The sequence below is a fragment of the Stegostoma tigrinum genome, chromosome 2 (genome assembly GCF_030684315.1).
Source record: "Stegostoma tigrinum isolate sSteTig4 chromosome 2, sSteTig4.hap1, whole genome shotgun sequence".
In the NCBI taxonomy this organism is placed as follows: Eukaryota; Metazoa; Chordata; class Chondrichthyes; order Orectolobiformes; family Stegostomatidae; genus Stegostoma; species Stegostoma tigrinum.
In genome coordinates, this window is record NC_081355.1 from 28,718,536 (window position 1) to 28,736,620 (window position 18,085).

Sequence of the window (18,085 nt, forward strand, 5' to 3'; positions counted from 1 at the left end):
TGGTCTGGCCTCACATGAGCCCAGTGGCATAAAATAAATGTTTATTGTTTTGTAGTTAAATTAATGTGGACTGGGGGCAGGGACCTGCTTCTCCTGACTTCAAAATAATAGTGGGCCACTGAATTACAGAATCCCCACAGGGTGGAAACAGGCCATTCAGCCTAACAGGTCCACCACTAGCCATTGCATGTGAACACATATTGCTTTGCTTTATAAATGGAGCCTAAAAGACCAATTTCTAGTGTGTCTCTGGTCAAGACCTAATCATATTCAAAACACAATGCCTATTCTGCAGTTGTTTTTAAATGCTGCACAGATAATGCGGCTGTTAATTCTGCGCATAAATTTGCTTTACCTGATACTGAGTACTTGTAGCTGAATGATTGATGAAAAATGATTTTTTTCCAAGATTAACATCTCTAACTATTCTGAGTGCTATGTTATATAAAATCGAAAGAAAGCAAGTACTTGAAATTAGAGCGTACCTTTCACAACCACGCTTCCAAAACACTTCATCAGATTCTTAGCAGAATTGAAGCTATGATGTAAAGAGTCGGTAGTAGCATGGTTACAAAACTGACTAAAGAATGGCAAAAAGTGTTTTGATGATCAGCTGGCTGTTTATCTGGATGGAAGGAGAGAAACCCCAGTGCTGCTCTGCAGGGTTTGGTACTGGAGGACAACTGCTGTTTTTAACGTATATTAACGAACTTGGACTTGGCCTTGGACTTGGGAGACACAGTGCTTTCTTTTGAAATTTGCATTGCCATGAAGCCTAAGAGGTAGGAATAGGCTGCACTGGGTAATGTTGTAAGCAATGAAGAAGATACTAATATAAGTCAAAAGATCACAAGTTGGGTCAGCAGACAGCAAACAAAATTCAATGCACAATAGGGTGAGGTCATGCGTTTTCATAGGAAAAAAGCAAAAAAGATAATACTGTCAAATTAGTATGCATTGATTTGGTTTTAGTGCCCTTATCTTTGAACATAGCAGGCAAAGTTAACGAATCAGTAAATGAAGTATAAGGGATCCTAGCTTTATAAATCAGACTTTGGATTACAATACAGGATGTCATGCTAAATCTGTATAAAACATAAGTTCAGCCTTGGGTAATGAGTGCAATTCTGGGGCATAGCACTTTGGAAAGGATACGAACTCTTCTTAGGTTGTACAAATGAGATTTGCTTATTGTGAGAAGCGCAGGTGGATAGTCAGTGTTTTTTTTTCCGAGGGTGGAAGTGTCAAATATTAGGGGGCATAGGTTTAAGGTGAGAGGGGGAGGTTTAAGGGAGATATGTGAGGTAAGTTTTTTTTGTGCAGAGGGTGGTAGGTGCCTGGAACATGCTGCTAGGGAAGGTGGCAGAAGTGGATACGATAGCAACGTTTCAGACACATGAACAGGCAGAGACTAGGGGAATATAAGCCATGTACGTACATCAGGTACTGTTCTTCTCCATTCGAGGCTTCTTACACCTCACTGGTTGTATAGCCTGGGCTGCCTCCTTATTCTATCATCCATTCCCTGGCCTTGTCCTTTTCCTGTCTAGAGTACATCTGCTAATCTTCTGTTCTGCTCTTTTCTGCTTCTATATTATTTTACTGAATGACACTGCTAAGTTAAAATGTTTCACCCATTCAGTATGATAGACAGCTATTTGGACTGTAAGGGACACTTAGACAGTAGGTCTATCTTCTGTGAAATTGAGAACTATTTTCTCACCCAAGCGTGTAATCATCATATTGTGCAGTGTTAATGCATTAACTTTTTCAAGCCTTATGCTTTATACAAGAACTAGCCGCTAGTTTTTTTTCCATTATTAATGTTTATACATTCATGTATGTAATTATATTTATCACTATCTCATATCCCCCGAAGTTGCTGACTTTCATAAATTTAGGTGGTCTGGTAGTTTCTTTCAGAATGCATTTTTTGGATTTGGAAAATAGGTGGGTCTTTGCTTGAAGTCTGTTGACTTTAATTCTGTTCAGTGGGAAGTCTGTCAGGCCTCACTGAGGTAGCACACTGGAAATCAAGAACTGCTGTTTGCAGCTTTGTCACAAAAACTCAAGATTATTTTCAAAGTACACAAAAATCCCCAATTTACCTGTCCACTTAGACAAGGTTGACAGGAAGCATGGACCAGTTTTCTGTACTTAACAAGGCTTCACTTCCCCTCCCTGCAGAAAATGACCAAAGCAACAATGACAATATGACATTCTGCAAATGTTTATTAGTCCTGCCTCTACACATCTTCTAGAATTGACTTATTGTTTTACAGATACAGCATTCGATTTTAATTGTTGGGCACTGTTTGTTTCTGTGAAGTTTCCTTGTTCCAAAGCATTGCCGATCTATAGTATCTGCTGTATGGCCTACTCTCAGTACTGACTTCTCATATGTGCTCAATGTTTTTGATACCTTAAGAATCAATAGGATTCTGCTGATCTCTTGTGAATAGATTGATCTTCACCTCTGACAACTGATCTGTCTAGCTTCTGGACTTCTTCACTGACCATCTGAATAATAGTCTTCAAAGTCAAATTTTCCTTGGACTGTAATTAATCTGACAAAACTCGTCAATAGTTCCAGTAGCTATTCAGTCCATTATGAATTCTGACAATGAAATTATCTATGGATTCCCCTGGATACTGAACTCTTCTGTTAAATTCTACTTTGCCAAGAATCTTACTTGTTCTGAGGTGAAAGTAATTGTCAAAAGATTGTAGAATTTCATCAAAAGGATATGTTGCTTATTTTAAGCCGTGGCAAATTGTAACATGATTAGCTATTCTCCATATTTAAAACAAAAATGTGTTTACTTGTTCAGCTTCTGATTAAGCATTTAATTTGGAAGCAATTCTGCACCTTAAGGACTCTTTCTCCAAGATGTCTAATATTGTGGTCTATTTGGCCCACTTATGAAATTGTATTTTTCTGGCAGTATTATTTCTGCTGCCTTGTCTTCCCAGAATCACTACTAGTTCCTTATTTTGAAGGAGTTTAATTCTGCTGTTTCTTAATTATTTTTGCTTCAAAGGATTTCAACTCTGCATTTTACCTATGCTGCTACTGTCTACGGGCTGTAATGGAGGGTTTTCCCTTGCCCATGTAGCTATAATAGAAGACTAATGCCTTCTACAAGTAAAATGGAAGATTCTATCATTCCATGGCCGATAAAATGATTTATTCATTAATGTTGTTAAAAAGAAAACAAATATCCTTGCTTGTGGCTTTAAAGAAAATCTCGTTCTACTCGTAGCTTTATCAAATGATTCCTGGTCTTCACAGCTGTATAAATTAATTCTAGTTTTCTTTAATAGACTTTCCTAAATGATTCACTGCTGCAAACTTACACTTTTTTCCTGGATGACCCCTGCCATCTGTAGGGTTAATTAATAATTGAATAAATTCTTCCTGCCTTTACCATGATTTAAATGATTGATCTCTTACTTTCTTCTGTGGACTCAATAATCTCTTAACTTTCTTCTTTCAATAGCCTTTGTTTGCTTAGATTTCTAAATTGCTCCAATATCTCTTTAATTCTGATCTTATGACACTCCCTACAGCAAAGCATTTTGTACTCCAGTTTATCCCAACCTCTATTCTTGATCATTTTAAAGTGAGGACTCAATGCCACTGATTCTTCAACAACAGCAAGTAGTCTTTCATTGTGTACTATGTTCAAACCTTTCATAATTTCTCAAACCTTTAATAGTCACCATGCAGGCAACTTTGCCTCAATAGAAATGATTCCAGAAACACAAGTCTTTCTTTGTAACTGTCAATATTGGCATGCATATCACCAAAAAGATGTTGAAACTGTAGAGAAGATGCAAAAAGATTCACAAAAATGGAAAGGATACTACTATCAAATGAAGACTGAGTTGCGATCCGATAGAGATCTTTATAATTCTAAAATAATTCAAAAGGGTCAACATGGGTAAGATGTTTTCACCTGTGCAAATTCTAAAGCTATGTGTCATTAGTATAAAGTGGTCATTGATAAATCAAATAAGCAACATCTTTACTCATAATAGTGTGAATTGGGTGTGAATTTACAGCAACACACAGTGGTTGAGGCAAGTAACATATGTGCATTCAAGATAACAAAAGCAAGAATATGAGGGAGAAAATAGTGGATGACAATTTTCATGTAATTAGATGAAATAAAGTAGGAGATGGCTTGTGTGGAACCTAATACTGGCACAGATACATTTGGATGAATGTTCTGGTCCTGTGCTGTAGAAATTTGATGTTATCACATTAGATTCCCTACAGTGTGGAAACAGGCCCTTCGGCCCAACAGGTCCACGCTGCCCCTTGGAGCTTCCCACCCAGACACATCCCCCTATAACCCACACACACCTCTGAACACTACGGGCAATTTAGCATGGCCAGTCCACCTAGCCTGCACATCTTTGGACTGTGGGAGGAAACCCACGCAGACACAGGGAGAATGTGCAAATTCCACATAAACAGTCGCCCAAGGCTGGAATCGAACCTGGGTCCCTGGCGCTGTGAGGCTGCAGTGCTAACCAGTAAGCCACTGTGCCGCCTGTTGTTGTATACAGTTTGCCATCGTTGTATATTTAGCACATGGAAGTGGGTAAAACTGCACACAATACTCTGTTGTGATCTCACTAATGTTGTAGCTTTATCATTACTCTCGTGCCTTCATTTCAGCATTTGTTTAGCAAAGCTCAGGACAGCTTTACTCTTGTACTTCAAAACCTAGACTTGTAAATTGCAATTTTTTTGCGCAGGGTGTGCGGACACCTCATCTCCAGTTGTCTGCGATGCAGGAAGGGGATTATACATTCCAGCTGACCGTTACAGACTCTGCTGGGCAGCAGTCCTCAACTGAGGTCACAGTCATTGTCCAGCCTGGTGAGTATCCAATAGAAAACAAATGACTCGCATTGAAAGCCCATTGAAACCTATCGAAAGGCAGTTTAACCCTGAAAATCTGAAACCAAATTTTTACAGAAATGTTATTCTCATGTTGCATTCTCAGACTTCTCAAGAATTTTGCTAGTTAACATCCTGAAGTGTTGTCCTGGTGAGAAATAGATGAAAGTACTTTGAACTAACTTGACAGCAGTGTGTTGGCCAAGGAAAAGTAACAGAGGAGGATACTAAGGGTTGCAAAATACTTAGGGATGCAGCTGACACTTAAATTGACAATAGTCACTTAATAGGTGAAGTCAAAATAAGGGAAGAAGGAAGGAAGTCAAAAACAAAGTTAACTATCACGTATCTAAATCCATAGAGTATAGTAAATGAGGTTGAGAAGTTACAGATACAGATTGTCATGTGGAATAATGTTGTAACAGTGACAGAGATCTGGCTCAAGGAAGGGCAAGACTGGGTATTAAATATTCATAGATATAAGTCATTAAGGAAGGAAGATGTCTCGGTGTGTTCAAGGACAAAGTCAATTTGGCTAGAGCTATAGAATAAAAAAGGTACAGTTATATTACCTGAGATAACAAGGTGCAGAGTTGGATGTGGCGCTGAAAATTTCTGAAGGTGGGTCTAGGCCTGAAATGTCAGCTTTCTTGCTCCTCTGATGCTGCTTGGCATGCTGTGTTCATCCAGCTCTACACCTTGTTATCTCAGATTCTCCAGCATCTGCAGTTTCTGCTATCTCTGAAACAGCTTTATTACCTGGTGAGTCTATAGACCACAAGCTAGAGAATGGATGCAGAGGAACAAATCTGCAAGGAAATTACAATAGAATGCCAACATTATGCTAACAATGGTTATAATGGGAGATTCAATTACCCAAATATAGACTAAGATATTGGTTGTGTAAGGGGCACTGTTGCATTGTTGGACCTGGTTCTTGGAAATGAGCTGGGTCAAGTGGATCAATTGTCAGTGGACAAACATTAATGAGTGTCATCTTTGCATCATAAGGTTCAGGATGAACTTGAAGAATGACATGCAGTAATCCAGAGTAAGAGAAATCAGTTGGTGGAGAGCAGTCTAAAATGGGGCAAGAACAGAACTGAGCAGCATTGATTGGAATAAGATGTTGGTGAGAAAAACAGTAATTGTTTTCAGCTTACAAAATTCCAAGCTCGCTACTTTCATAAATCTTCTACAACAGCAACTACTTAAATTTTTAGAAATTGAACCAGTTGATTTCTTAATGACGAATATTTCCAAAATGATGAGGTGTCTTGACTTAGATTTTGTCTGAACTGTCACAAGAAACACATTTCAATTATTCCAGCCAACAGCTGATTTTCAAGGATCTCTACCAATGACCTTTGTTTTTCTAATAAGGAAAAACATTCAAGATATGAACTGGTGAGGAAGTCTTCTTTTGTTGCATTGCTATCACAGTTTGTAAATGTCATTGACACAAGCAAAAAGTTACTTAGGCTAAGTGTTGTGTGTTCGCACCTCACATATGCATAAGGCATCGAAGCCAACTGGATCTCTGTGCGTACAGGCTACCCACAGACTGGCAAACCTTCAGCCTGCAACAGGTAGTAGCTTGTAAGTTGTAAGATAATGACATTGACTTGACACGTGGTTGTCTTCTATGTCATTTCTCAGTTCTTGGCATGTAGGTATGAGACAAGATCAGGGGTAGACTATTTTCCCCCATTAACCTTGTCACGCCATTCAGTGAAACTGTAGCTGATCTTGATGTCCACCACTTTTTAAAAATACCCCAGTAATTTCCAGCAGAATTTATATATCTGAATTCAAAAAGATGTCAAGAAGATACCTGCAATAATTTTTAGTCCAGTTGTGCATATTTGCATTCACTACACATCATGGTTCCCAGTTTGAAGACAGGATATGACCACATGTTTGACAGCAAAGTAAATAGCTCACATGTCATATGTTGGTTTCACCTTCAGAAGCAGCTCAGTCATACCATCTCCAATTTCATGCAGTTCTGTGTGAGGTATAATGGCATGGGTGACAATTAGCCAGCATAGCCTTGGTTGGTCACTCAATCAGGATACAAGCAACATAATCATGAGTCATTAATGCAAGTTACTTTTGTTAGATGAGATTAGGGAATGGAGCTAAGGTGGTTAAGTGAAGTTACAGATCACCCATGATATAATGGAATGGTGATGCTGGCTTGAGCTGCCAAATGCTCAATTTCTGTTCCAAAATCATAGCTACCAGGCAAAGGCAAGATAAAGCTGAGATCCAGTAGGGTGCCATTTGCTCCAGGAGCACCTGTAATGCCATGAAGTTAAAATATTATGAACGGGGCATAAAATAACTAAAAGATGAATAAAACCTTTTATATGAAGATGGCTAAAGGAGGCAGAAGTCATCCTTCAGCTGCAGAAAGCTTTAATCAGACCATGCAAGGACAAGAATGAGCAGTTTTGGTTACCATACCTTCGTAAGGATGTATATGCCTTGGAGGAAGTGCAGCATAGTTTATCTGGACGGTACCTAGGCTAAGATTTTCAAAGGATTAAAGGCATGATTGTGGAGGTTGCTTCCAGGCCATGTTCTGATTTTGGAAGTGTTAGTGTAGGGATGGAGTGTGGAGTGCACTTGCTGAAAAGTAATGGAAACTAATGGAAATTCAAGCCTGTTTTTGCAATGGGCTTGAACAGTCTCTGCAAATCCGTGCACCATTGTCAAGTTCACGTTGTGGTGAAAGTAAATTTCAGTGCAGTGTTTTTGAAACAAATCTGTGGGGACAACCTTTGCTGGTCCAAGCACTGGTCCCTACATAGTTGTGCAAGGCTGCTGTAGATCTTGTTGAACATCCATGGCTTTCCCAGCAGCTGCCTACTCTGATAAGACAGTAGTTCACTAATTTCCTTTAGGGAAGGAAACTGTCATCCTTACCTGGTCTGGCCTATATGTGACTCCAGACCCACAGCAATGTGGTTGACTCTTAACTGCCTTCTGGGCAATTCGGGATGGTAAATAAATGCTGTCTTGCCAGTGAGGCCTTATCCTGCGAATGTATAAAGAAAAATAAAACGTATTAGAATCAAACTTGGAGATAGTATTCCACTCCCGGACATCCCAAATGTCCTCGTTTTTCAAGGACCACAATTTTCCTTCCACAGTGGTCGAAAACGCCCTTGACCGTATTTCTCGCATTGCCCGCAATTCATTCCTCACACCTCCTCCCCGCAATAACAGCAAAGACAGAATTCGCCCCATCCTCACTTATCACCCCGCCTACCTCCGGATTCAACGCATCATCCTGCACTACTTGCATTAGGGACAAGCAACAAATTCTGACATTGTCGGCAACGCTCACATCTCTTGGAAAAAAAAAGGAAATCCCAAAAAGGAATGGAGACATTTGGAAGTCTCTTCCACAATGACAATGAATGATAGATCGATTGTCACTTTTAAATCGGAACAAAAACAGAAAAACTCAGCAGGTCTGGCGCACCAATGGAGAGAGAAACAGAGACCCTTCTTCAGAACTTCCAAAACATTAACTCTGTTTATTTCTCCATGATTTAAAGTTGGACATTGATGTATTCTCATTACCCGGAGATATTAAGGGATGGGGATAAAGGAAGGTCTATGGGATTAGGACACAGATCAGCCAAGCTCTCATTGAATGGTCAAGAAGGCATGGGGGTCTAAGCGGCCTATTCCTGTTCCTATGTTTCTTTAGAGCTATCACAGCTAATGCCTACCTAGTTAACCTGAAACCTGCCTTTCAGGCTTGCTGCAATGCAAACTTCTGGGATGGCATATGGAGTAACGTGGACAACTAGCACCTTCATATTCAACTCTGTTCCACAGGAATCAGCACGGTGGCTTAGCAGTTAGCACTGCTGCCTCACAGCACTAGAGACCCAGGTACAATTCCAGCCTCAAGCAACTGCCTGCGTGGAGTTTGCACATTCTACCTATGCCTGCATGGGTTTCCTCTGGGTGCTGTGGTTTCATTCTGCTGTCTAAAGATGTGCAGGTTAGGTGGATTGCCCATGTTAAATATAGCCCATGGTGTCTGGGACATGCAGGCTAAGTGGATTAGCCATGTGAAATTCAGGTTTACAGGGATAGGTTAGGGCGATGGATCTGGGTGGGATGCTCTTCGAAGGCTTATGTGGACTCGATGGACCAAATGGCAAGCTTCCACATTCTAGGGGTTCTATGATCATGAAACAGCATGCCATGCTGCTTTCTCAGGCGCTCATGTCCATACAATGGGTTTCCCTTTCTTTTGCCGATGACTCCTTAGTCAATTAAGTAGCCTTTTACAACACTGGAGGTTATGCTCAGCTACAAAATCAACTTGTATTTGTGAGTCATCTTAAGCATAGTAACGGTTTCCACAGTATTTCCATGGAACATTACCTGGTAAAATTTGATATTGAGCTCTATAAAGAGATATTGGGACAGGTGACCTAAAATACCACCACAAGGTAGGTTTTAAAGTGCGTTTTAACCAAAAAGAAGTGAATAGGTTTAAGGAGGGAATTTCACAGCTTGGGGCCTAAAAAGTTGAGACAAAGCCTCCCACTGAAGGAAATCAAGGGTATCTGAAATTCTGGAATTGCAGGAATATGGAGTTTTTGGAGAATTGTAAAACAGGTGGAGGTTGTACAGATAGTGGCAGGGGGTGAAATTTGTTGAAGAATTTAAATACAATGAAAACATATTGGTGGACCAAGAGCCTGTGTAGGTCAGCAAGCATGATACAGCATTGTGGACTGCCCTAATCTAATGCAACCATTTGTTCTTCACCCATCCTTTCATATGCCTACAAGAATATCCTCTGGAAAAATCTAGGGTGGACAAGTATTTTAGCAATGTCTCTTTTTCACTGTGCGTTATGTGTGCATAGAGTGGATTTTCAATGTAACTGCTCAATAGATCGGAAGTTTAAACGCCAGTTTCAAGTGATTTAGGAGGAGCAAACTTACCACAATAACAACTGAGTTTCCTTAACAGGTGACTTTCACAGCCAGAAACAGTTGCAGTTAAAAGACAAAATATATGAAGGTGAAAAATATAGGACTAGATGTTCTTGCGGGTTACACCTGCAGCTGTTGAAGAGAATTACTACTGGCTTTCCAGGGACACTTCTTGAAAAAATGATTCTGCATTTCTTGTTTCGCCCTTGGCAAATGATATACCTAATGTTGTTTGTTTTTGAACCAGCCTTCCCAAAGTTCTCTGAAAACTAACTCAGAGTTGCCAAGAAAGACTGAAAATGTCAAAGTACAATCCACTGCAGTAATTCACACTGTATTGTTAAAATTGATTAAATAAATTGTACCTACACTTCATGTGAAATGTCATGAATTGCATTATGAATTCTACTCTGGATAAGTCTTGCTGCAAGACAGTTGCTGTAATTTGTGCAGTGTGTCTAATTGGTCCTTTGATATTTATTGCGTTATTTTCCTTTGGTGTAGAGAAAAACAACCCTCCGATAGCAATTGTGGGCCCTGACAAAGAATTAATAAGCCCAGTGGAAAGTACTACTTTGGATGGACAAGGGAGTAGTGATGATCAGGGTATTATCTCGTATCATTGGGAGAAGATCAGGTAATTAATGACAGAAACAAACGTTTTGTCTGTTGGTGCCTTTTATCCAGCTTTCAGCTTGGTGGTAATTTTTATTTTTACAAACTACGTCGTTGTAAATATCGTCATTGGGCAGCTTGACACACATGGATTTGCAAATCACCAAATTCTTTATTACTCATGGATTATTACTGTAGAGCTCTGAACACACAAATACTGCTAGTCATTCATCTTTTAAAAATAAATTTAACCAAGGTTTTTATATTCATTGTGGCAAAGAAGGCATTAGTCACATCTGAAAATTAATACAGAGCCTAATAAAACCACTGCAGAATGCTGAAGCCAAGCTGACTTCTGTTGTGCAGTTCAGTCAGTCCTCATTTCCCTGTTCTACCTCTGTAGCCTTTCAAGTTTACTTCCTTCAAGTGCTGACCTCATCTGCTTCAGAAATCATTAATCTTCTCTGGTTCCATCACCCTCTTTTTGTTTGTAGGTTTTACTTGTTCTGTTACAGTTGAGTTCCAATCACGTGTGGTCTGTCAATTGGAATGGCTGTCAGCTGAAAATTCAGACAAATGTAAAATGCTCTTAAGTTGAATTATAATGTCAGACAGCACCAAAGGAAGCCATTCAGCCTATTGGACCTGAGCTGGTTCTTTGAAAGAACTCTTCAGTTGGTCCCTGCTCTTTCACTGTAGTGCTACAAAATTGTCCTTTTCAGTTATACACCCAGTTTAATTTTGCCAGTTTCTGTTGAATCTATAACCATCAGTCTTTCAGGCAATGAATTCCAGATTGTCATAACTGGCTACATTGATGGGAAAACATCTTCCCCATATTACAAGCTAATTATCTTAAAGCTTTGGTTTCTGGTTACTGATATTTCCGGCAGGAGAAAGTGCTTTTCTGCTTATTCATTTCACCAAAATTCTTCATAACCTTGAACATATTAAATCTGCCCTAACCCTTTTGCTACAATAAGGAGAGCAATTGCAGATTCTTTAGACTGTACACAAAGTGAAGTTCCTCATTCATGTTACAATTCTGGTCTGTCTCTTCTGCATTAAAACTACAAGGCTCCAGATTACTTTAAAAAAAACTGCGAGTTGATGGTAATACTTGATAATTCAGACTCTTGAATGAAATTTGGCTTGATAGATTGTAAGTTTAATTTTTGAAGTTGGTTACTGTGGGTGAGTTGTTATTTGAACACGTGCATAAGCCTGTCAATGTTCTTTAACACAAGGATACAAATTTATTCTGCAAATGGGAAAAGAAAGCTTTTCAGATGTATTTAAGTCAATTTGAAAACGTCTTAACATTGACAACAAAAATAAATTCAGCCTTTTTCATTGCAATATCCCTTTTAGTTGCTGAATCCTAGAGAAATATCACTCCTATTTTAATACCTTAATTTCTAAATTAACTGACTCTTTCCGGATTTCTTCCTTGGATTGCTGAAATAATTTCAAGACTTCTTTCTAGTTCAGATGGCCTAAATCACTTTTCAGTTCTGACAGCTTGACAACTTCAACATAAACTTCCACAGCTTAAAGATTTTACAAACTAATCTACCATTCTGCTAAATTGAAATAGTGCTGAAAATTAAATCTTCTAGCTGAGATGGTTTTTTAGTATGCCATAAAAACAGCAATGTAAATATTTCATCAGTTGACACCACAGGTATCCAGCTGTGTACATACCAAGCCATATCTTTCCTGGGAATAGATGTATTTTGGGTCCCTTTTTCCAAATGACTTTCTGACCGCTTTTAAAAATATATTACAGAACTAAAACCTATCTCGTGTTGCTGCTTCTATGTTAAACATCCAAATTCCCAAATAATGATCATGCATTATACAAGTATGTCATAAAACTACTGTATATTAAAATTCTAAATATGGTATACATTCATAGGCTTTCCAGTAATCAGTAATTAACCAGTGTGGCGTTGGCAAGTTCTTTGGAACCTGCCTATTTGGTATCCAGCAGTCTCAGCTATTACTGAATGGCAGGACTCTGGTCTCCTAACACCACTTCGAAGTTTTGAGCACATCATCTAAGCTGGCAACCCCAGTGCTATAATGAGTGCATACTGCTGTACTGTTGGTAGTGCCATCTTTTGGATGTAATGTTTAACCCACTCTGGCTACACTATAGGGTGGAGGTAAATACTTCTATGCCACTGTTTTTCAGAGAAGCTGGGCAGTTTCCTGATCAATATTTATCCTTTCTGTCAGTGAAAAACAAATTGTCATATCACTATCATATTATTGTTTGTGCTCGCTGCTGTATTTCCGTCATTACGGTTGTAGCTCAAGTCTGTAACATGCTTTGGGATTGCTTGTGGCTGTGAAATACACAATGTAAATGCAAATTCTTTATTTCAGTGGCCCTGACGTAAAAATTGAGAATAATGACAAGGCTGTGGCCTCAGTGATAGGGCTTCATGTTGGGACGTACCAATTCAGGTTGACTGTCACTGACCAGCAAGGTCTAAGCAGCTCAAAAACAGTGGCAGTCACCATCAAAGAAGGTCAGTCATGTGTAATCATATTTCAGCTATAATTGACTGTCCATACATTGCAAGTTTCCAGTGTTTGAACTGAGTATGGAATTTTTGTTTAATTCTTTATCCCATGATACCGTGGGTGTTTTTACAGTACCTGTCAGCTTACTGTGGTAAAGAAAAATCATGATACCACTAGCAGAGATGGCCAGGCAGAGATTTTTTGTTTTTATGACATCGTGATGTTAATCCTTCAGTTTGCTGCTGTGGTGTAAGTAATAGTAGCAGTAGAAGACCATTCAACCCTCTGACTCTACTGCACCATCTGGCTGGTCTGATCTAAGCCTCAACTCTACTTTTCTACTGTTCCGCATGATGCTGACTCCATTATTTTTCAAGAATTTATTTGCTTCTGTCTTGAATATTTTCAATGAGGCATCCTCCACCTCTGTCCAGGGTGGAAGATTTCAAAGATTTATAACCCTCTGTAAGAAGAAATTTATCCTCCTCTCCATCTTAAATGCCTTCACCTACACTCTGAAACAATGCCTCCTGGTTCTACATTTCCTCATGATGGAGTAACATCCTGTTAGGATTTGCCTTTTTAAGCCTCCTCATCATCTTATCTTTCATTAACAATGGCTGTCATTTTTCTAAACTCCAATGAATTTATGCCCCGGTAGAGGTGACACTGATGTAGGTGTACTAATTCTCCGATGACTGTCATTCAAATTGCCTACTCCTGCTGGTAGAATTTTCAATTTAATTTCTTAAAACTGCTCTTGAAAGTTAGTTTTGATCAAGATTACTGTAAAAAATATTGTCAATTATTATAGAAACTCATCTGTTCACTAATGCCCTTTAGGGAGGGAAATCATGCCTCATTTACTTATCTTAACTCTCTCTGAAATGTTCACTTCAAGGGCATTTAGGGATGGGCAACAAATGCTGGGCTTGTGAGTGACATGTGCATTCTGTGAAAGAATAGAAGAACCTGCTCAATCAATCCTCAGATGACGACACGAGGAATAAACCTAATGAAGCCTCTCAGATCTGCCTCAAATCCAAATATATCCCTCCTTAAATAAGAGGGAGGACATTGAGTTCAGTACTCTGTGGTCTCACCAGCTCTGTGTACACTTATAGCAAGGGTACAAAGTCAGTCTCTTCACACACTGTTAAGCACAATGAGAGAAAATTTAAACCCAAAGAAAGGTCAGGTGGGATTTATTTATTTTTATTTGTCCATGGGATGAGGGCCTCGCTGGCCAGGCTAGCATTTACTGCCCATCACTAATTGCCCAGGGGGTAGTTAAGGGTCAGCCACATCGGCGTGGATCTGGAGTCACATGTGGGGAAGACCAGGAAAGGATGGCAACCAGTTAAGACCGGGAGTGACTCCCGGTCACTAATTCCTTCCCTGAAGGACATTAGTGAACCAGATGGGTTTTTCCAACAATCGACTATAGATTCATGGTCATCATTAGACTTTTAATTCCATATTACTTTTTTGAATTCAGATTCCACCATCTGCATGACAGGATTCAAACCCAAGTCCCCAAAATGTAATCTGGGTTAACAGTCCAGAGATAATACCACTCGTCTCCCCTAAATGAGTCACTTTAAATGAAAATAACAAATATTTTAAATAGTGCCTTCAAGATTTTGTTAAAAACTGCACAAGCTTCATTCTCTGATCAGCTCCAAGCTTTTCCATATTTTGTTTTTGATAAGGTTAGAAGAACTTCCATATGTTGCATATTTTATACTATATACTGTATATGAGTAAACAAAATCATACACAACCACATTGCACACACTATACACAGTATGCATGAATAAAGACCCCTTCAACTGTTCCTTATTCTCTTTATTGTAACTATTACCCAAGGATACATTTTTGAAGCTGTGCTTCTAAATGAGATTTTCACTTGCGCTACTGTTACTGTATTGTTGCAATTCTCACCCTGTACCTCTGCTGTCAAATACCATGTCCAACATAATTGATATTCTGTGTTCAACAGAAGACTCGTCTATTTTAGTGGTGAACTCACCTGTTGTTCCATTTTTCATGTTGCCTGGTGAAAATTATTTGTATGGTATTGGCAGTAAATTAATTTCTGCTGCTCATTGTATCAAACTTTCAGTCTACTTGAATAAGGAAAGTTCAACAGAAGTGCCTACAAACCTTTTTGTATACTACTAATTTCATTCTCGAAAACCTAATTTATAAACAGAGAAATTTATAACTAACTGTTTGATCAAATGATCTATCAATGTGAAGACTGATTGATTGATTTTTGTATATGTTTTTAAGAAACAAATAAGCGTCCTATAGCCTGTGCTGGAGGTAATCATTTTCTGACCTTGCCCAATAACTCTATCACCCTTGATGGTTCCAACTCCACTGATGACCAAGGCATTGTATCTTACCTTTGGACACGGGATGGGCAAAGTCCTGCTGCAGGTGTGAGTATCTAATTTGTACTAATTCAATCGTTGTGAACAGCCCATTACTTCACATTTTCTTTAGATTTTTGCCCTTGGACAGTTCTCTGTAGTAAAAGGCAAGGATGCATTTCTGTGTTAAACTCTTTGAATCAAACAGGCCAGATTTGATTTGGACTGCTAAAGTTGTCGCATTTTTCAAAGTGAAATCATCATTCTCTGTGATTGGTGGTGATACGCTACAATTTATTGGTGTCAAGGTAATGTGGAAATGCACAACATTACGTGCATGCCATAGCCTGGAGTTGTACTTAGTGACGGCAGTGGCTTAAAGTTGTTTCCACCACATGGCTGACCAGGAATCTCTCCTGCTCTTACTGGCCACCATTGGCATGTGTTGAAGGGTTTGCAGGTAGACATTCGACCATTTGCCTGTGCTTTGAACACTTGCTTCTTGGCGATTGAGCCCTGGCGTGAGACTTGAACCTGGAGTTTTTGATCCCGAGGCAGTGATGCCACCCACTAAGCCACAAAACCACTAGGCATCCCCTAATTGATGGAATTAAATATTTTTCAGTGTGTTGTCCACAAATTAGTTCATTGGTTATTGTATCAAATTTACATGTAGAAGCTAATTGCCACAACACTACCATGTCATGTTTTATTAGTTCATTAGTTCCCTGGCATCTGGGGTGCAATAGGTATCATTCAGATATCACACTTTTCTTTGGCCCAAAGTATTTTTCAAGGGGACTTTCTGCCATATCGAACATAGATACCTTTCTGGAAGCTGCTTAAATTCTCTCTGTCCTGAGACAATGGACGTCAATCACTGGTCATGGCTACCTGTAAAAGGCCCATTGTGACCAAAGCCCATACCCATTGTGACCAAGTAGATGTTGAAACCAGAAATCCACCCAATCCCATGGCATGGGTGTATCTCCTGATGAAGAAAGGAGAGGAGCTGGAATTAGTAAATTTAGAAGATGGAGAATCATTTATCCTTGATATTGTGTTGTGCCTTGGAGATGTACAGAGATGACACACACCAAGGCTCTAAGTGTGAACAGGAGTTTTATTCAATACTTTGAAATGCAAAAAAGTCAGCAGCTGCCAGTTTACTTTCAGGTTCTCTTTCTTAGTCAAGCCAAGGATGTAGTGACAAACAGCAGACAGCACAGAGAGCAATCGACAGGTGCACACAACAAAATCACTGAACAAGGAGCATTATCAAATAAGATACGAGCCCTAACCACATGTTGATCAAATGGATGTTTAAAAAATGGCCTGGTTTACAAAGATTAAGTATGCCCTGTATTTTCTACTTGTTTCTGCTTTTAATTAAAATGTTTGGTTGAATTATTCTTATTTCATATTTTAACATCAAAGAGATGTATAGAAATTAAAGCACAAATTTGGGCTATTTGACTCCACTTTCTGTGTCAACATTTACCTTCCACATTCTAATCATTTACTTGTCGCATTTCCATATCTTTCTCTCATTTTCCTTCATTCACCTATCCAATTAAGTCTTCATTGACAACATATCTCTCCTCAATCATGAAATCTACAGTCATTTTAAAGAAGTTTCCTTTATATGCTAAGCCTTTTCTAATAATTTGATAAATCAACTTAATTTACATGCCTATGGAGATGCATATATTTTGTTGTCAGCAACTTAACGTTGGTATATCTTGAAGCCACAGATAAAAAACATACTGTGCTTCCATTGCAAAACTTGTGTTGATTTGTTGGAAACCTCTCCACATAATTCAGTCTTCACTATCATTTGTTTCTAAAGATTACACTTTTTTTGAACTACAGAGACTTTTAGTAGTGATACCTTTATCCAGAGAAAGAAGCATGGATTGCCCTGGAAAGTGGCAGGTTTTAGAGTTGTGGCATGTGGGGCAGGGAGATTTCCAAACTACAGCAGAAATTCTCAGGCCCCATTGAGGGCGAAGTCAACCATGCCCTCTTACTGAACCCCACAAATCCTGGCAGAGTTAGCATTGGAAGGCACTAGCAAGTGTGATCCTGGTGTAACTGCAGGCTTGTGCCCTTGCAGCCTTTCAAGATAAGCTACAGTTTCCTAAAATCTTTCAATTCCTGGTGCTCTAATATAGGGAATGAGAGCTATAATAAGGTCAGTTCAAGTAGAACTTAGCAACACTACATATGCAACATAATAACAGCTTCTTCAAAATATAGTCCAGTATCCATACAGCATTCATCTTCGCTTCTATTATCTCACAGCATAATTGCCTTAGCTTTTTCCTGTGCCATTTGTAAGTGCCTCACAGTTCTGCTGAATTTTTTACAGACAGTTGAAGAGCACAGAGGTTTGGCATAATCTAACATCTGACTCCTCCACCTAAATTAGGCAACTTTTAGACTGATTTAAGAGTTTGGGTCCAAGGTTTCACACAGATCACTCTGCTGTGAGCACCCCGCAATCCAACCACACCACCAAACACATTTTTCCATCCCCATCCTTGTCTGCTTTCCAGAGGGACCACTGTCTCCATGACTCCCTTGTCCATTCCACACTCCCCTCCAGCCGCACCACATTCAGCACTTTTCCCTGCAACCGCAGGAAGTGCTACACTTGCCCCCACACCTCCTCC

General features: G+C 39.3%; 1 protein-coding gene across 4 annotated transcripts in view; it reads left to right on the forward strand.

Annotated features, from left to right (window-relative positions):
• Window positions 1-18,085, forward strand: part of LOC125447838 (dyslexia-associated protein KIAA0319-like) — a 118,786-nt gene that overhangs the window by 78,850 nt on the left and 21,851 nt on the right. For all 4 annotated transcript variants that reach the window (XM_048522628.2, XM_048522617.2, XM_048522625.2 and 1 more), the window contains 4 exons: window positions 4,768-4,891; window positions 10,390-10,522; window positions 12,892-13,037; window positions 15,328-15,479. In XM_048522628.2, coding sequence (XP_048378585.1) covers window positions 4,768-4,891; window positions 10,390-10,522; window positions 12,892-13,037; window positions 15,328-15,479 — 555 coding nt within the window. The remainder of the gene's footprint in view (window positions 1-4,767; window positions 4,892-10,389; window positions 10,523-12,891; window positions 13,038-15,327; window positions 15,480-18,085) is intronic.